Source organism: Peromyscus leucopus, chromosome 5 (genome assembly GCF_004664715.2).
Source record: "Peromyscus leucopus breed LL Stock chromosome 5, UCI_PerLeu_2.1, whole genome shotgun sequence".
Lineage (NCBI taxonomy): Eukaryota > Metazoa > Chordata > Mammalia > Rodentia > Cricetidae > Peromyscus > Peromyscus leucopus.
The window spans coordinates 17569944-17590453 of record NC_051067.1 but is presented as its reverse complement, the minus strand read 5'-3'; the positions used below and the strand labels follow the sequence as shown (position 1 = coordinate 17590453).

Below are 20510 nucleotides of genomic sequence, written 5' to 3'. Positions count from 1 at the left end.
GTCCTGGGCTGTATAGGAAAGCTAGCTAAACACAGGCCTTCAAGCAAGCCAGAGAGTGAGCCCTGGGCAGCATTTCTACATAGTTTCTGCTTCAAGTTCTTGTCTTGAGTTCCTGCCCTGACTTCCCTCAGTGATGGGCTGTGGCCTGGAAGTACAAGCCAAATAAATCCTTTGCTCCCCTAAGTTACTTTTGTTCAGGATGTTTTTGTCATAGCTACAGAAAATAAACTAGAGTAATCTTGCTTTCCTTTGCTATACATATCAAATACATATGCATATTCATTATATATATATATATATATATATATATATATTTGTGGTATAGGTATGTTGTATGTAAAGGCTCTTATGCTGGCTAGCTTCATGTCACCTTGACACAAGCTAGAGTCATCTGAGAAGAGGGAACTCTTGTTGAGAAAATGCCTCCGTAAGTCTGGGCTGTAAGCAAGCCTGTACGACACTTTCTTAATTAATGATTGATGAGGGAGGGCCCAGTCTATTGTGGGTGGTGCCATCCCTAGGCTGGTGGTCCTGGATTCTGTAAGAAAGAAGGCTGAATAAGCCAGGGGGAGAAAGCCAGTAAGCAGCACTCCTCCATGGCCTCTGCCTCAGCTCTTGCTTCACGGTTCCTTTTCTGTTTTGAGTCCCTGTCCTGATTTCGTTTAATGATGAACAGTGATATGGACTTGTGAGCCAAAGAAACCCTTTCCCCCTCAACTAGCTTTGGTTATGGTGTTTTGTCACAGCAATAGTAGCCCAAACTAAGACAGCTCGTCTCGGGAATCTCTTTTCTCAGTGTTGATGATGATGCCCGTGATGATGGACAGGAGGAGATGATGCCTGTGATGATGGACAGGTGGAAGGGAAGCCCATACCCTTTTTCTTCCTTTGCTGTGGGAGCAGGGACCAGTGTCTTGTGTCAGTGGCTTGTAGACTATATAAGCAATGCAGTAGGGTTTATGAAGTGGCGCAGTGTTTTTGGAGAACCCTTCTGGAAATACCTACAGTATTAAACATGCATAGCCTTTCAGCTAGAATGTATACATCTAGGAACTGTCACAAAATGATTGAATCAGTTTATATATATATATATATATATATATATATAGAGAGAGAGAGAGAGAGAGAGAGAGAGAGATGATATAGATGATATAGATATAGATATAGATATAGATATAGATATAGATATAGATATAGATATAGATATAGATATAGATATAGATATAGATATAGATATAGATATAGATATAGTTATAGATATATCTGAACAAGCATAGTACTAGCCTGGCTTATAATACTGGAAAATCAGAAGAATGGACTAAATAAAGTGTGGTAATGTTACATGGTGAACTATATAATGAACTCACACTATTGACCATAAGCAGCTACTCTTCAACATTAAATAGAATGAGGTTGAGTCAGGTAAATGTCTCTACTATATAGTCAGTGGTAAAATGTGTTATACAAATCACAGAGAATCTGATCAATTTTATTTTAATAACAGTTTAATTGTAGTATAATTCATGCACTATAGAGTTCACCCTTAAAATATGCAAGTGACAGCCATTTATGTCATCTGTTTTTAGTACATCCCTCCCCAAAGAAATGACTACCTAGAGCAGTCAATCTTCCTCTCACTCGCCCTGTGCCCTTGCCCTGCACAGTGTCTGAACCTACCTCTATCTCTGAGAAAGTTTTTGAATGTCTATGTAAAGACATGTGTCAGTATTTAATTTCCTTTTATTGTTAAATAATATTTTGCATGATTACACATTTCCTTTTCCTAATCATCAGTAGATAGATATTTGAGTTGTTTCCACTTTCTGAACATTATGAATAGTAATTATAGGCGCCATGTGCTAGTTTTGAGCTGAATATTATTTTCATTTTGCTAGTGTATAAACCCAGGAGTAGAGTTTCCAGCTTGCAGTTACTCCATGATTAACTTTCTACGGGAACTCTTAAATTGTTTTCCAGAGCAGAAGCACTGTTCTGTGTGCTCATACCCATACTGTGGGTGGGTTCCAGCTTCCCTACACGCTCACCACCACTCACTATTGTCTTCTCACTGTGGTCATCATGTGGGTGGGAAGCATTTCATTGTGTTCTTTTGTCTTGTAACTCCCCAATGACTACACAATTCTGAACTCCTTTTCATTGGCTTTTCAGCAAATTCAATTTACCCTTTAAAAATCTTATATAAGCAAATATACTTAGGAGGTCACAATACCAACATGCTGATAATGCTTCTGTTCAGGGGGTGGGAATTATCATTTTCTACTGAGTCTCTGCATCAGTCAGGATGCTACCAGAGGAACAAAACCAACAGGATGAATGGGTGAATATACATGAGACTGGTCAGCCATGTCCAAACTCCACAGGATGTGACAATAAAGGGCAGGCTAGAGGTAAAACTGCAGTCCATAGGCACAATTTCTTCTCCCTCGGGTAGACCTTGGGTCTACTCCAGAAGCCCTTTCAATTGATTAGAAGAGACCTATCCAGGTGCTCTAAAGAATCTCTTCTACTTTATGTCAATTGGTTGTAGATGTAATTATATCTACAAAATGCCTTCACTGTAATACTTAGATTACAGTTTGATTGAAAAACTGGCTACTACAGCCTATCCCAATGGACACAGACTTGGCCATTACAATAGTCTTCTTTATTACTTGGTTATTTCAATGGGTTTTTTACATGTTAAACTACAAAACGTGTATTTTAAAAATTACCCTTTTTTTTTAAACAGTGGTATTTCTAATTTCACACCTGATTAATAATTGTGAACTTGTTCATCTTGGTGCCCCCAGTAAGGCTCAGAATGGTGGCTTGAATCTAGAAATCATTCCTTTTGGGTTAGACTAAGACTTCTCTCACTTAGCTTTGAGTCCACATAAAAAATTACAAAAGCTGGGGATACAGCTCAGTGGTAATATGTTTACCTACAGCCAACATACAAGACTCCAAATTTGATCTCTGGTAATGATTTTAAAAAAATGAAAGTAATAAAAAATTAATACTTCTAAGATGCAGTCACACAGATTGAATATCTTTGTTCTAAAGAAAGGAATGGGATGGAAGGGGCCAAACCAGATTGGAACTCTTCTTCAGGTTGAACATCAGACATATGTGGTGGCAAGATGTGGACCTCAAGGACTTGGCCAACCCCACCCCCATAGCCTTCTTGGCCAAAGCCCGAAGTGCCTTCCCCCGCTGGCTGTGATCACTGGCAGGAATTTCCCCAGCACGTATTTCCTGTTCATGTTTTCCTGACATCCAGTGATCTCCACGGCAGTACAGGCTTCACCCTTACAGCTTCTCACCATGCCCTCTCAGGGGCATACTTGCAATCATGTTAACCATGACATGCAATTGCCTGCCTCCCTAGACTTTCCTTAGTAATCTTGGTGGAATTCTCCATCACCCCGTCGTAATTCCTACATTCTAGGTACCTGGAAAACTAGCATCATATGAATGATATTAAGGACAGTTCCCGGGGCGGGGGGGGGGGGGGGGGGAAGTAACCAGGTCTCCTTGTAAATATCCTTCGGTGCCTATGTAATGATACGGCATGGAAGCTGTATTTGTTTGTTTGTGTTTGGAGCCAGGGTGCCCCACGGTGGGTGAGAGACTCTGACACCATGCTGGCAGCACTCAGTGAATAGTTTTATTTGGTAGGAGGGAAGAGAGAGGGAAGGGGGAAAGGGAAAGGGGGTGAGGGTGCACACCTAGTGGGAATGAAAGGAAAGAGAGAGGGGGAGGGGGAGTCTTTTTTTTTAAAGGAGACTTTACATCAGGATGCAGGGTGGGTCCCCAAGGGGTGGGCCAGAATGCCAACACTCCTCCATTGTGATTATTATAAAAAGAAGAGTTATGGATAGCAAGTGGGGGAATAAAGGCACTGAATTCTTGAGACTGCTTCCTGCTGATTTGGGGTGAAGTGGGAGGGGGAAATTGGGAGTTCAAGGTCACACACCCAGCAGGAGGTATGAATGAAGAAGTATTTAGTTGACGTCATTGTGAAGATCTCAGGTGTGGAAATCTCAGGCATCTGTTCCTTGAAGGAGCTGAGCAGGCAAGTTGCTAGGAGGAAAAAAAAAACAGATTATCATTGGACTTATGAGCTGGGATAGCCATGGGAAGAGTGATAACTGCCAGAAAGAATGGAATACAGAAATGCCCTGGTTGTACGGAAGAGGCAAGGGTGAATGAGTGAGACATGAGAACAAATATGCCCTTTATTGAGACAACTTAGAAAACCAGGTTTTGCTTGCTGGGTAGGTGCCTGCTTGAGCCTGGAGAGGTGGTACCAGCAGTTAATTGAGGAATGATGTGTTCATTAGGAGTATATGAGACATCACATCTGTTGTTTCTCTGGAGGTGAGGGTGTGTCCATCCCAGTTGGCGTCCTTGGTTGGTGACTGGCATCCTCAGAGCTGGTGCAGGAGCTGGTGTATCTGGGGGGCCCTTTATGGGTTGGCCTTGGCCCAGGCAGGAGTGAAATTGCAAAATATGCTCAAAAATGGGTGGGTAGGGTTAAAATGGGCTCTGGAGACTGTTAAGTTTTTGTCAGACCAGATTTCTTGACATAGAAGCAGAACTTTTCCCAGGAGCCTTCAGGTATCTGTCAGACAGCTAGAATGGATTTACATCCTGGTGTCATAGCAAAAGGCTATGGCTTTAGGTTAAAAGGCATGAACATTTTCTGGCTTCAGCCCAATGAAACATATCTTGTTTTTTGTTTTGTTTTTTTTTTTTTGTTTTTTTTTTTTTTTGGTTTTTTTTTTTTGTTTTGTTTTGGTTTTGGTTTTTTTTTTTTTTTTTTTTTTTTTTGGTTTTTCAAGACAGGGTTTCTCTGCGTAGTTTTGTGCCTTTCCTGGAGCTCACTTGGTAGCACAGGCTGGCCTCGAACTCACAGCGATCCGCCTGCCTCTGCCTCCCGAGTGCTGGGATTAAAGGCGTGCACCACCACCGCCCGGCCGAAACATATCTTTAAATCTATATCCAGAGGAAATTTACTGAGTGAAAGTGGTTGAGTGAGTGAAGGAGGAGGGAGGCTTTCCTAAACATCATCAGAGTGAACAGAAGTGAGACAGCTTTTCTGTCTTCATATAAATAAACCTTGAAGCTACTTCTTTATCAGATTCTCCAGAGGATACCAAGAGCAGTCAATAGTAAAACGTTATATTAAAATTTGTTCTGTGAGTTTATCTGATCTGATAACAAGGTAAATTGTGTCTAGACCTCGTAGCAGCCCTAGGAGAGGGAGATCTATGAATTTTACACAGAGAATTGAGAAGGCAGCTGAAGCAAAGTCTGGCCGTCCAATGGAATCAGAGATCTGAGAAGGATAATTTTTACCTGAGTTAGCAATTGAAAGTGACAGAGACTTACCTGTTGGCTACCTAGATAACCACCCCAGGGTCTTCCATGGTCATTGAGGGCAGAGTTCTCATGTCAACAACATCAGTCTTTTGCTGCCAGGCCTCAGAAGATCTGATGGTTGTGGGATAGGCACTTGTGGGAAGGACCAGCCTACTTTGTCTAGGCAAAAGTGAGACAATGGGTTCCCAGAGTCCTGCTGTCCACGGTCTGCAGAGGGCCCTGGCAGCAGTTGAGGTTCTTCTGTGCCCATCTCAGTGGCTGATGCTGTCACTCTGGAGCAGGTTCTGGGTGGAGGTTCTTCTGTGCCCAGTCATCTTCTTTGGAGGATATAAAAGGTCCTGCCAGGAGCCAGCATGTCCCTCTATCATGAAAAGCTTTTTAATTAAACATTTTAGATGCCATATTCTGCAGATCTCTGAAGTATTTGAAGACTGTCTGGGTATATCTAAATAGATAAACTTTGTTTCTAGTTTTGTTTTAAGCTCAACCCTGAAAACATGTGCAAGAGACTAAGTAAAGCTTATCCCTGTAGTTTTGATCTTTGAGTACAGCCAGATTATAATCCTGAATGATTTATATAGAAACAATTATTTCTTAAGGTCATATAATATCTCTTTTGTTCTGCATAAAAGTCAAGTGTCTTATCCTATTGCAGAACCATTTTAGTTGATAAATCTATCAATTGACAGTGTTGGATCCAGTTTCCTGGTATATCAATGGGCATTAGGTAGACAATTTGTCCCCAATGCCAGGAGTTTTCCTTTGACATACCTCTTTAGCCTGTTTGTTTGTTTGTTTGTTTGTTTGTTTGTTTGGAGGGGGCAGGGATGACGCTCTTCTATAGCTACTTCTATAGCACCTGGGGAGCAGGTGGTCAGAGTCCAAGGAGGCCAAGAGGCTAGTCAAAAGTAAGGAGGGAACCCAGGCAGTGGGGTATTTATCAAAAGCATGTGGTTATCTGATCTGACTGTATAGACAGGGAAAAATTACACTTGGTTGAAGTGGTCCACATCATATCAGCCTTCCTCAAGTCTAGAGCTCATTATCCTTTGGAGAAGATTGCAGCAACTGATGCTTAGATGTGTCTTCCACAAGCAAGCCAGTGGAAATCTGTCGAAGCAGATAGATTAGAGACAAAAGTTAAAATTTATGGAGCCTTTGGTCCCATGGTCTTAGTAATCAAGAAAGGCAGACCAGGAGAGAGAAAAACACCATTCTCAGAAATAGACAGGTGAGGAAAACTCATTTATCTGGAGCTATTTTGACCTCTGTAAAGTGGACTTCTTTTGATCCTCTGAGGCTTATATAAATTCTTATTTTATAAAAGGACATAAAAGTTTTAGATATATTAGTATTATCAACCAGTATTGAAATTTAAATCATAGAAAAACAGGTGCAGGTAATGGATATTGAGGCTCATACCTTTGAGTCCTAGCAAAATTATAGATTTGGGTTAAAAGGTATGTATAATTTTTTGTTTAGAGAGAGCCAGATACAGATTGGACAGAGATTCTTTGGCCTGATGAGAAATTTAAGTTTATATTTAGAAGGCAACCAAGGAATATTTAAAATCCTGAGTTTGTGACACAAGCAATATGAGAACTGTGTTAATGTTAAAATCTAAACTTTTAAAAATCTTAATATAACAATATCATAGAAGGGGAAAGTAATCTGAAGCATTTAAATCATTAGTTTATGTCAAGAGACTTAGTAGCTTTAGGAAAAGTAAGGCTTGATTTTTTTTATTTATCTATAAAATGAGCTGGCAAGTTGGTCCTATCACCAGCATGTGGAGCCTGGGGCAGGGGAGGGGGGCAGCGGCAGTGGAGGAATGAACACCAGGATGAGACTGGACCTGCTGGGCATTGGCATGAGGTGGTGCTTTCTTGACCCCCTGTACAGATGGATTGAGTGCTGGGCACCCTGCCCATGCTTGAGCCACTGATAGGAAGTGATTTTTTGCTGCCCTCAGGAAAGATGGCAGTGAGGTCATACAACCTGTCCTCTTTGGCCTTAGCCAAGATGGCGTCTGCCCACTTGACTGCCCTCTGGCGTCTGACCATGTGTTCACCAGGGTTCCCCCCCCCCCTTTTTTTCCAGGACAAACTGAACAGATAATAAACAGATAAACAGAAGCATTTAAGAGTCCATCAGAAATACATACAAGTGGCCACATCAATCATGTATTTTTATCCACACATAAGAAATAGACTTTTTAAAAGAAAGACAGAGAAAATTTTTTCCAGGAAACTTTTACAGCTAATGTATTGGACCTTGGAGGCAGTGCTGTAGAGGAAATTGGGAAACAGAGCAACAGTGTAGCCAGGTGGGAGAGAGGCCCCCATCCCCTAGGCCATGACAGGGCCATGGTGGCTGCAGGAGGAGAAAACCAGGAAACAGAGACAAAAAGAAGGATCAGGCATTTAGGTGGTATGTATCTTTTCCACAGTGAGGAAGAAGGTCCAACAGACTGACCTCCAGTGTCCCAGAAGGTCAGCGAGGACCAACAATGGCTTAAGATAGCCAGCGGATCATCATAAAAAAGCTATGGGCCATGGAGTGAGTGGCGGCAGCTGTGCCCTATGCCATCGCATAGGAACAGGGCCTGAGGGCTGAAAGCCCGAGACAAGTGGCGCTCAGTACCAGGTCTTCCAGAAACCACTTTCAAGACGGCTAGAAGGGAGGGAGGGAATCTTACCAATAGGGTGAAGAGTCAGCAGACGTGATGGTGTTAGACAGTACAGGGTCCCAGCATTTCTCCAGCTGCCAGTGGGGAGGAGAAAACGCCAGAGGAAACCTGCCCAGTCCGGCAGCACCAATGTAATGATACAGCGTGGGGCCTTTGGTGGGTTTGGAGCCAAGGTGCCCCATGGCGGGTGGGAGACAGAGACACCATGCAGGCAGTGCTCAGTGAAGAGTTTTATTTGGTGGGGGGAAGAGAGAGGGAAGGGGAAAGACAGAAAGAGAAAGGGATGGGGGTACACGCCTCATGAGAATGGAGAGAGAGGGGGGGCGCTGTCTTTTTTAAAGGGGACTTTATGTCAGGACATAGGGCAGGTCCCCAAGGGGTGGGTCAGAATTCCAACAGCCTGTGCACATGACTAAACACAGAAAAGTTCTTTTCAGGCAGGTTCTCTAGAGCTCTCATTTCAAAGCAGTCTTTCCAATAGTTATAATGAACCATTGGTGGAGGCCACTAGGCCAATTCCTAATGGCTTCCAGGTACTTTGCCTATTATCTCAAAGGCAAGTACTTGGCTTCCTTTTTAATGGTGCTAATTTCCTTACCAACCACAAACAATCCTTTTCTGTCCCTATCACAAGTTTTTTCTATTGCTTTTACTCTTGATTTTTGCTGCCAGGTTTCACTGTAAATTGGGCTGAAAGAAACTAGCAATATCCATGCCACAATGTGAATGCTTTATTCCCTTGAACGTTTTCTAATAGATTGGTAACTTGAAATTTAGCCTCACACAAACTCCCAGGGCATGGGTAGAATGTAGAGTCTTTTGCCAGAATTAAGCTCATGGCCTCTTGTCCAGTTCCCAGTAGAGTTCTCATTTCCATTTGAAACCTCATGGGAACAGTTACTATCAGCGTTTCTGTTGGTATTCTGGATTTCTGAGCTCCCTTCGTGACTTCTCACTGAACTCTGCTTGTGGCATTCTGGAGTTCTCTAGCCTGTATCACCAAACTGTGCCAAGTTTCAACCATAATTCAGTTCCATAAGGTGCTGAACAACACAATTGGGAGCAGCCACAGTAACAGGGCTACTCACAGGATCAATACTTTTCCCTGTTAGTAAGTTTTCTGACAAAAAAAAAAATGCTTTAGATAAACAACTTAAGTGGGAAGGATTTATTTTTGCTAGAAGTTTCAGAGGTTTCAATCCATGGACACTTGGTCCTTTGCTGTGAGGCAAAGCATAATGGCAGAGAGCTTGCGAGAGCAAAGCTGCTCATCTTACTGCAAATGGAAAATAGAGACAGCCAGAGAGCAAGGGTCTAGAGACAGGATATACCCCTCAATGACCTGTTTCCTCTATTACCACACCCTAAGCCCATTCAGCTATAATGCATCAAGGAGTCATTGCATTGGTGAGATTATCATTCTCATGATCCAGCCACCTCTCAGCAGGGCTACCAGCTGGGGACCAAGCCTTCAATACATGAACCTTTAGGGACATTTTATATTCAAACCTCTCTGTCTGTCTCTTATAAAAAACCAATTGTGATTGCATCTGGGGTTCGCATGAATAATTCCAATAGCCTTACCATCTTGAGAGCATTATATAATCACATCTGCTAGATCATTTGGCTGTATAACATAGCATCCATAGGCTATGATTACTAATCAGACTACTACAGTCACTAATTGGTAAGTGCTCACAAAGCAGACCTGCTATATTGTTTTCATTTTCCTAAGAAATCTCACTAAGCTGTTCTCTTTTCACAGGCTGATGTCAGAGTGACTTCTTCCAAAGAGAATTGCAGCCCCCAAACTGAAGCTGTATGGCCCAAGGACACTGTAGACAATGCTGAAAGTCTGTACCAACAAGCCCAGATGGGAAGCTTGCCTGGGACTATTCCAGAAAGTTCTCCACCTCCAAGTAAAATAAATGGGAGCATAAATTTAGGTAACCTTTGCCTCTGTTCTTGTTGATCTCTACTAGACATCTGGTAGACCCCTAAATATATAGTGTATGTATCTGATGGCCCATTGATCACTTCTTTTGGGGTCTTAGTGTACTTTAAACAGCAAAGTTCTTATCTCTAAGACATTAGAATTTAGTTTTAGGCCTTTATCATGTGAGTGACTAATGTTAGCCATTCATCTTGTAGATGAAGTAATTAAAGTCATCTTAAAACGACAACAGCAAGAGCCCTGTTGAGAACTGAAAACAAATTTTAGGAGCAGAAATCACATGGCTTAAGGGTATTGTTGTCTTCCTAAAGGAGAGGTTTACGTTTATAAGAATAAATGAAACCTTCATTAAACTGCCCCCTCCCTTGCCCCATCCACAACCTGAGCAAATACACAGTAAAAACATAAAAGGGGTCATTACGATCTGGTGTGCTATTTAAAGCACTATTTGTGGCCCTTCTGATGCAATGCTGTGGTTTCCCTTCCTTCAAGCTCTTCCTTGCTGTTGAGTGATGACATCTTATTTATAGTTGGTCTGCCTTTGGAACAAAGTAAACAGCACAGATCTGGAGGGAAAGAACATTGTTTTAGTTCAGGGAAAACTTTTGTTCCATGGCCCTGTTGTTTTTTCTCTCACTACAAGTTAAGATTGGAAAATAGCTGGGGTAGGGGCCAGTTGCTGGCTTAGTAGTTATGAGCACTTATTGCTGATACAGAGGACCTGGGTTTATTCCCAGCACCCATATCAGGTAACTCACTAACACCCGTAACTCCAGTTCCAGGAGATCTGGCTGATAAAATAATGTTTGTGTGTATGTGAATACATGTGTGGGTACAGGTGCATGTGTGTGTGTATAGAGGCCCAAGGCTGGTATCTTCTTCAGTTGATGCCTCCCTTATAGAGAAAGGCAGAGTGCCTTGGGAAAGCCAGAGCTTATTAACTAGCCATCTGGGGAGACAGGGAGTCCCTGGTTCTGCTTCCTGCATGCTGGGATTCCAGGTGTAATATCACATTCACCCAGCTTTTATTCGGGTTCTTGGGGTACAAACTCCAGTCCTTATGCTTGTACAGCAAGTGCTTGTCCTGCTGCCCAGACACCTTCTCAGGCCCTTTTCTATATTTGAAGACTTTGATGTATTCCCGCCATTCGTTTCCTACACTGTTCCTCCATTTGGGGTGTTTTTCTCTAAAGTTACTAAGTTATTGAGCATCCCCTTCAGATGGTGGTTAAACTCAGTTGTCATCTCGACAAGGTCAACAAACCTAAGAGATGCCTGAGACAGACACATCTCAGCTATGTCTGTGAGGATGATTTCAGAGTGGATGAACTGCCGAGGGAAGACCCACAGTGGATGTGGGTGGCACCATCCCATGAGCTGGGGTCCTAGACTGAAAGGAAAAGGGGAGGAATCCACCTGAGCACAGTCTGCATGTCTTGGTCAGGGCCACAGACCAATCTGCTCCCAATGTCACACCTTCATCTTTGAGATGACTGTGCTTCTCCCAACTGGGAGCCAAAGTAATGTTGCTAGAGTTTTCCTGCCTGGCCCACAGTCAGGACAAATCTTTGTCACTCGCCAGTCCCACAGCCGCTCAGACCCGACCAAGTAAACACAGAGACTTATATTGCTTACAAATTGTATGGCCGTGGCAGGCTTCTTGCTAACTGTTATTATAGCTTAAATTAATCCATTTCCATAAATCTATACCTTGTCATGTAGCTGGTGGCTTACCAGAGTCTTTACATGCTGCTTGTCCTGGCGGTGGCTGTAGTGTCTCTCCCCTCAGCCTTCTGCTTCCCAGCATTCTCCTCTTTCCTTGTCCCACCTACTTCCTGCCTGGTCACTGGTCATCAGTGTTTTATTTATATAGAGCAATATCCACAGCAAAGTAAAGCCTCCCTTCCTCCCTTAAGTCACTTTTTTGTCAATTCTTTGGTCACAATGATGAGAGAAGTCATGAGTGTACTTCATAACAAAATAGAAACATGATGTTATTTTTAACCCCGGCCCCAATATGCTCCAATGTTTCAAGAAAACAGTAGAATGAGTTGGAATGATTGACATTCCCAAAGAATCTCTGTCTAGGATAGTAACTGTGCATGTAAAGACAAATACTTTAGTAGACTTCCAAGACACTGGGCTGGTTGGAATGGTTCCATTCACTTCTTGATGTTAGTGACATCCTTTTGGAAACATCGGGAAGAGAGATGGAGTACTTGTAGTTCAGCTACTCAAATAGCATAGTTAGGAGAGAGAATAGTGAGGATAAGAACTTGGTGTTGAAATTGGATTCAGTCCTTGTTACCAATCTAACTAGTCTCATCCCCTTGAGCCTATCCATGTGCCTATAGAGACAATAGCACCTCTCTCACAAATCCGTGTTTGAACTGAATGTTGTAGTTGGATGTTTTTACTCTTTGCTCTTTACTTTTTGGGGACCTGTCACCCAGCTCCCAAATGAATACACACAACACAGAGAGAGACTTATTATTACTTATAAATGCCCAGCCTTAGCTTGGCTTATTTCTAGCTAGCTTTTCTTAAATTATTATCCCATCTGCCTTTTGCCTATGGGCTTTTAGCTTTCTCTATTCTATATATCTTTCTTTACTTCTTACTCTGTGGCTTGCTGTGTAGCTGTGGCTGACCCCTGATGTCTTCCTCTCCTCCTTTTCTCATTCCTCAATCTTCTCTTCCCAAATTTCTCCTCCTATTTATTCTCTCTGCATGCCAACACTGCCTATCCTTTCTCCTGCCTAACTATTGTCTATTCAGCTCTTTACTAGACTATTCAGGTGTTTTAGACAGGCAGAGTATCACAGATTCACAGAGTTAAACAAATGCAACATGAAAGAATGCAACAAATCTTTGCTAATATTCCACAACAGAACATAATACACAGAATATAAAGTGCTTAGCACAGTACAGGTAAATAAATAGTTATTACTATGTTAATAGCCCTTCCTGGTAAGTCCACTTTTTTTAAAATTAGTTTTCATTTTGGCTTTGGGATAGGGTCTCAAATAGCCAGGGGTGGCATGAAATTCCTAATTCTTCTGCCTCCACCTCCTAAGTTTTAGGCTTACAGGCATGTGTTCCCACTCTAGGAAAGGCCACCTTTTAACAATAATGATAAGAAAATCACTCTGATTCCATGGAGATATTTCCCTGTGACCTTTACATTGGATTTTTGTTATGTTACCAAGGTTCCAGTCTGCTTACATGTTTGAGCACTTTCTTTTTGTTTGTTGTTGCTGTTTTTTGTTTTGTTTTGTTTTGTTTTGTTTTGTTTTGTTTTGTTTTGTTTTGTTTTTAGAGACAGGGTTTCTCTCTGTAACAGCCTTGACTGTCCTGGGACTCACAGAGATCTGCCTGCCTCTGCCACCCAAGTGCTAGGATTAAAGGTGTGCACCACCACTGCTCGGCTTGAATGCATTCTATAAGACTCAGCACAGAGCACTTTGCAGTGATACTGGGCTCCATTTCACACACCCACAAGGCTAAAGAGCCAGCTCTGGAAAGCACTGAGCTGCCTGGCCCTGTACTGACGCCAGGTGATGTTTAGTCGAGCACTCTCTTGTGACAGGTGGACTAATGGTTTGAAATGAGAAACAGCTGGCCAGCATGCACGCCATCTCTGCATATGTTTTCAAACCACAGAAACTCATGAAAGTTGTCTTTGTAACCACAAAGTTTAGGAACAGCTATGAAAGCCTCCATCCACTGAACACAGTGGACTTTTTGAAGAGAGCTCACTTCAGAGGGCTGGCTCTGCACAGTGTCATTTCTGACTGGGGAAGCAGAAGCACCTTTGGGCTAACAAGCCTGCACCCTTGATTTTATGATCTAAAGGTGCAGAGGTGGCAGGTTCTGCTCATGGATGAATTGCAATGAGGAGGCCTGCCTCAAGAGTACAGGTCATAAATCCACTCCTGTAACCGGCTCCAGGGTTCATCTTTAAAATCATTAATAAGATCTTAGCTGGTCTGGAGTTCTGGTCCCTTTCAAGGGCTCTTTCCAGAAAGGCATGCTTTCCCTCTGTAGATTTAGCAGATGGTGAAACTGTATACCAGGGTTGCAGAACCCGACAGTCCTTGGCAACTTCACACTGTTTACCATTTGTATACAAAGCATAGAAACCAAACTGCAGCTCGGAAGAGTCACCAGAAGAATGTTTCCAGCCTCAGCTGCAGTTGAGCGCTGTAGTTAGTGGAGCAAATCAGAGTCATCTGACCCGAGTGTATGAATGTTGTTACAACAAAGAGGCTGCACATAGCAGCGTGGGGACCGGACTTGATTCTGTTCATATGACGCTCGCTACATACAGAATAGATTGTGCTGATGTGTTTGTTCTGCAAAGACAGCAAAAACTTGAACTTCAAAGAATTACAGAGCTTTATAGTGGAAACCAGATCCTGGGGCTGTGGAGACAGGCATTATCAACCTGAGTTCAGTCCTTGGAATGCCCGTGGTGGATGGGCAGAACCAGCTTCCCCAAACTCTCCCTTGACCTCTGCACTCATGCAGTGACACACATGCACACATTAAATAAATAAATAATAAATAAATAAATATGATAAAATTATTTAAAAAGAAACCAGATATCTAGACAAAAGATGTTGAGACAAGATTTGGTTCGGTGACTTACATAAGGTACTCATTGAGAGCTTTAAATTATTTACTTTGTGCATGTATGTGTGTGAGGATGGTGTGTGTGTGTGCTGTGTACCCTAGGCCATGTACAGGTGCACATGGAGCTTGAAAAAGGTGTCCCGGTGTCCTGCTCTACCACTCTGCACCTTGTTTTCTTAGTGGACCTGCAGCTAGACTGAAGGGCAGCAAGCCTCGGTGGTCCTCTTGGCTCTATCCCATGTTTCCCTACAAGTGCTGGGGTTGTGGGCATGATAACTATGCCAGACATTTAACATGGGTGCTGAGGATTTGAACTTGGGTCCTTGTGATTTCACAATAAGCTCTCTTACCCACAGAGCTATCTCTCCAGCCCCCATTTAGCACTGAGAGATAAACTCTTTATTCTTAAATTCCTTTTTCTTTATGCTTTTCCTTTTAGATGACACACTGGCCAATGGAATAATCAATAAAACCCAACTCCTGGAAAGTCGGGAGCGACCAAAGTCATCAGACATCCTGGAAGAGTTAATTGTCCAAGGAATCATACAGAGCCGAAGCAAAGTATTTAGAAATGGAGAGTCATATGATGTCATGGCAAGTGATTTTGTAATTAACATTTGCTTATACTTAAAATTAGCAATAAAATATGATTGATCACAACTCATTATTTCCAGTATACAGGACCTATAGTATAAAGGATAGCATTAGTCTAAGCCAGATTTTTCCTGTATAAATTTGCTTATTTCTCTGCACACTGTGATTCTCAGTGGATTCAGAATCACCCCAAACATTAATGATTAATGAAACCAATAAAGCATTCTTCAGGCTTTACTAAATGTGGGCATAATAAGTCCCAGGAAATAACGACCTTTCATCCTCTCAGCAATTTTTATTAAGCATTGTCTTGTAGAATATAAAACTAAACTGTGGTTTATCCAAAAGGAAAAACTGCCAATGCTCCAGCAGGTATGCCTACTTACAACCATGAGGAAATCAGAAGGTTCCAGAAATTGTCATGCTGTTTCTTTTCTTTGTTGATTCAACTTGTTTTAATTGTCATTGTTTGACATTAATGTGAAAAATATTTTCCCTCTGATTTTAACTGCAAGTCTCCAGCTCTAAATTTTTACTTAAGTGAACTTGTGTGTGTGTGTGTGTGTGTGTGTGTGTGTGTGTGTGTGTGTTGCGCGTGCGCATGCATGTGTGTACATGGCATACATGTGGAGCTCAGAGAATAAGCTCAGATGCCAGTCCTCCAGTGCTTTCTGTCTCTACTTGAGATAGGGTCTCTCATTGGCCTGGAACTTGCCACATAGGCAGCCCCCCCCCCAGTATCTAGGGATCCTCCTGCTTCCTACACCCATCTCATCACTGGGATTATAGGTGTGTCCCAATGTGTCCAGCTTTTTACAAGAGTTTTAAGGATCCAAAATATCTCAGGTATTCACTCAGGCTGAACCATGTCTGTGGCCCTAAAATTTTTAATATGTTCTGTATAAAACTCTAAAGAGAACTAAGCATTTTGTTTGTTTTTAAACCAAGGCACCCAGTTAGCACTTGACACACAGACAAAAGAGAGGTTAGATTGGGGGCAGGGGAGAAAAGGAGCCTGAGGGAAAGGAAAAGGAAAAAACAGAAAGGTGAAAGTAGAGACCAGAAGTTTAGTCAAAGCTGTATAGAAAACAATTGGTAATGATTACCTCAACACGGTCTGTAGGTCAATTCACTAGCTTAAGCAGTTAGTGAATTGTATAGGGAATACTCAAGGATTAAAACCAAAGTGACATTCTTTTTATTCAAAATGAAGTAGGGCCTATGGAAGGTATGTGCAGAAAGGAAAAGAGAATGCCAAACATCGAGACTATCATCAGACAGCCAACACTAAGAGGAAATAGGAAAAGGAGAGGGTAAAAAAGGAATCCTCTAACATCGTTTGATGATTAATCTTAATCGTCAACTTGATGAGTTCTGGAATCACCTGAGAAACTAGTCTTTGGACATGCTTGGGAGGGTGCATCTTGATTATGCCACTGGAGGTGGGAAGAACTGCCCCCTGTGGGTAGCACCATTCCCTGGGCTGGGATTCTAGACTGTAAAGAAAAGAAGTGAGCTGAACATAAGCATTCATCACTCTTTTCTTTTGGGCTGTGGATGCAGTGTGACCAGCTGCCTCACGTTCCTGCAGTCAAGGCTTTCTGCCATGATGGTCTGTACCTGGAGCTGTGAGCCAACAAATCCTTCCGTCATGAAGTTCCTTACATCAGGGTATTTTATCACAGTCATGGAAAAGTCAAATGTCATTTGACATTCCCACAATATCACCACAATCCAACAGTTTGGGTGATGATAAATATCTGGTTGTATTTGAAAATACGAGAAAAACAGCTCTGTAATAAGGAAGGGGAGAGGCTATTTTTCTAGCTATAGGTGAGTCTCTGGGGACAGAGGAAAAAAAAACGATGTCAAAAGATCAGAGAGCAATTCAAGTGGAGGAAGACATATGGAAACACTTCGTTGCTAAGAGATGCCTCCTTAAGGGAGATGCAGTAACTCCTTGATGCTAATACCAGTGGGAATAAAATTACAACTTACCTTAGTGAGCCAGTCAACAGAGGTGAATGAGTTCTGACTTCTAACAAGGGAGTGCACAGGATGAGTGCACATAAGATATTGTGGAAGAGATCTATTCATGACAGTGGTGGGTGTGAATTTTGATATCATTAAGTGTATTGAAGGTAAATTCTGTTCTAATATAGCATATGATGGGATGGGACAGGATAGGACAGGACAGGACAGGGAGAATGAACAGGACCTCCTCACAAGGATTTCATGTCACAGGCCACAGGTATACCAAAATTCTTTGTCTCTCTCTGGTGTTAGACCCACATGACCCAGTGTAAGCCAGGCTTGCGACAGGCCAGAGCAGCAACACACAGGCCTGTTTGCTTTGTAACCCAATGCTCTGGGTTTTACCCTGACGTTGGAGTAAGTCACATAGGAAGATTCCAGAATTCCCAGGACCTCGATCCCACCTTGGACTAGTGCCTGAGCATCAGGTTTGGCTTTCATGCTTTCAGAATCTTCTAGATGACTCTGTGGGTAGCCCAGTCCGAGACCTACCCCTCTGACCACAATCCTGCACATGAAGCCGAGTTCATTATCAGGTGGGAAGGGCTGAAGCATTTGTAATTGTAGTCCACGCTCCTTTCTTGTAAAAGAGAATTTTGAAATAGTCTGAAAAATACATTTTCACGAAAAGAGACCAAGATTGTCCCCAGAAAGCCTCTGGAATAAGGAGGAATTTTGGGTGCTGGGGTCACAGATGAAGCCTCTTCCAGCTCACATGAGCTTGAGTGTGTAACACAGCACACGCCTTAGATATTTGGGGGAAAGCTGGGGACGAATATAAAAAGATCACAGTTAAAACTGAAGGGTGGGTGTGGGTCATATAAAGTCTGAGAAGTTACACTGTTAACACTTTGAAGCAGTTGGCATTTTTGGAAAGCTTCATAATTGACCGAAAATCGAACCAAGGAATCAAGGGAAATACAAAGGAAATGCCAGCAGTTATCATGATGCGAGGCATCCAGTCAAATGTTCCAAAGTGTTCCTTGCCTGCTCTAGGGAATTCCGGCTTTGTGTGCTTTTGTTTTCCGAGGCAGAGTCTTGCTATGCAGCCCAATTGCTCTCAAACTCTCTGCCATCCTCCCGGCTCAGCTGACCAAGTGTTAGGATTACAGTTGTGTGCCACCGTGCCTAGCTGGAAAAAAATTAAATAAATGCTATGGGGGAGCTAGAATAAGTGTGAGAATACCTTAAAAATAAGACTTATGGTGTGGGGCGGTGCCATTCACAAACACAGAGGAAGACTGGACATAACTCTGTCCCCCTCCTGGCCTCTTCTTATCCTTCACTGTGGTTTCCCTTGAAGTATAATAAAGAACGCTCAAAGTGAGGCGCCACCGCTCTTCTGAACTGGGGCATCTTAGGAAACCAGTCCTTCCCCACTTGTCCATGGAATCCCTGTGCCCACCACAGCTCCCCTTTCATCTTTTTTGCCCGATTTTTATCACTTATGTAGTCCTCTCTGGAGAAACAGTTCTCAAGAATGTTTGTGCTTTGAACTGAAGGCCCCTGAAAAGGCCACACCTGCTTATGTTAAAGATTCTGCGTTCTGACTGACTAGAACATGGTGAGTGTGGGGGGTATTGTGTCCCCCAAAATATTGTGTATTCTAATAAATTTATCTGGGGTCAGAGAACAGACAGCCACTAGATACAAAGGCTAGAAAATGGTGGCACTCACACCTTTAATCCTAGCATTCCAGAGATAGAAATCCCTCTGGATCTCTGTGAGTTCAAGGCCACATTGGAAACAGCCAAGCATGGTGACATGCCTTTAATCCCAGAAAGCCAGCCTTTAATCCCAGGGAGTGGTGGTAGAAAGTAGAAAGATATATAAGGCGTGAGAACCAGAAACTAGAAGGTTTTGGCTGGTTAAGCATTTGGCTGGTTAAGCATGTGGCTGGTTAAGCTTCAGGCTTTCCAGCAGCAGTTCAGCTGAGACCCATTCCGGATGAGGACTCAGAGGCCTCCAGTCTGAGGAGACAAGACCAGCTGAGGATCTGGCCAGGTGAGATAGCTGTGGCTTGTCCTGTCTCTCTGATCTACCAGCATGGACCCCAATAACTTGCCTCGGGTTTGATTTTATTAATAAGAACTTTTAAGATTCCTGCTACAGGTGAGTGTGGAGAGGTGGAATGCTGCAGATTGAGAGCCTGTCTTTAGTCCTCTTCATAACCATTGATGGCTCCCCCTCTGTCTCTGACCTGGCATCCCCTTCACTTTTAGATGAACCCTTGGAAGGCATCACTAAATCTGACATATCTAACCTCCACCAGTCCAGAAGCTAAGAGTGTCATCAGTTAGCATCTAAACCGACACCACGGATTTCCCTGCTTTGCTGGGCAGTGCATTCGGTAAATGCATTGACTGTCTTTGTTCTGCTACCATAAGAGTTGATGTAAGCACTTCCATGAGACAATGCATCATTCAGTGCACCCTGAATGCATGTGCCCAGGCCATGGCCATTTATATTTTGCTCAGCATAAACTAGCCCTCATTCCCATTGGAGCAAAAGTTATAGTAGAAGATTCTGTGCTTACATAAGAGTTAAAATGGTATGAAATAAATATTAAGAAGGAGTTGGGGAGATGCCTCAGCAGGTGAGTGCTTGCTGGGCAAGCATGAAGACCTGTGTTCAAATCCCCAGCACCCATGTAAAAAGCCAGGCATGGTGGCTCAAGACTGCAACCCAGTTCTTGGGAAACAGAAATAGGAAGATCCCTGGAGCTGATTGATTAGCTGGACTTGAAGAATTGGTGAGCTCCATGTGTGCCAGCTAGTTCTATGTCAACTTGACACAAGCTAAAGTCATCTGAAGTTAGGGAACTTCAATTAAGAAAATGTGTCCATGACATTAGGTTGTAGGGCATTTTCTCAATTAGTGACTGATGGAAGAGGGCCCTGCCCATTGTGGGTAGTTCCAACCCTAGTCTGGTGATCCTGGTTTCTATAAGAAAGCAGGCTGAGCAAGACATGAGGAGCAAGCCAGTAATCAGCACTCCTCTATGGCCTCTGCATCAGCTCGTTTCCAGGTTCCTGCCCTTATTGAGTTCCTGTCCTGACTTCCTTCAATGATGAACAGTGCTATGGAAGTGTAAGCAGAATAAACCCTTTCTTCCCCAAGTAGCCTTCCATTACGGTGTTTCATCACAGTAATAGTAACACTAACACACTCTGTCTCAAAAAATAAGATTGAAAGCAATAGAGGAAGTCACTCAACATC

General features: G+C 42.7%; 1 protein-coding gene across 1 annotated transcript in view; it reads left to right on the top strand.

Moving 5' to 3' along the window:
• Positions 1-20510, top strand: part of Stmnd1 (stathmin domain containing 1) — a 35582-nt gene that overhangs the window by 9608 nt on the left and 5464 nt on the right. The window contains exons 2-3 of the mRNA XM_028867777.2: positions 9840-10020; positions 15103-15257. Coding sequence (XP_028723610.1) covers positions 9840-10020; positions 15103-15257 — 336 coding nt within the window. The remainder of the gene's footprint in view (positions 1-9839; positions 10021-15102; positions 15258-20510) is intronic.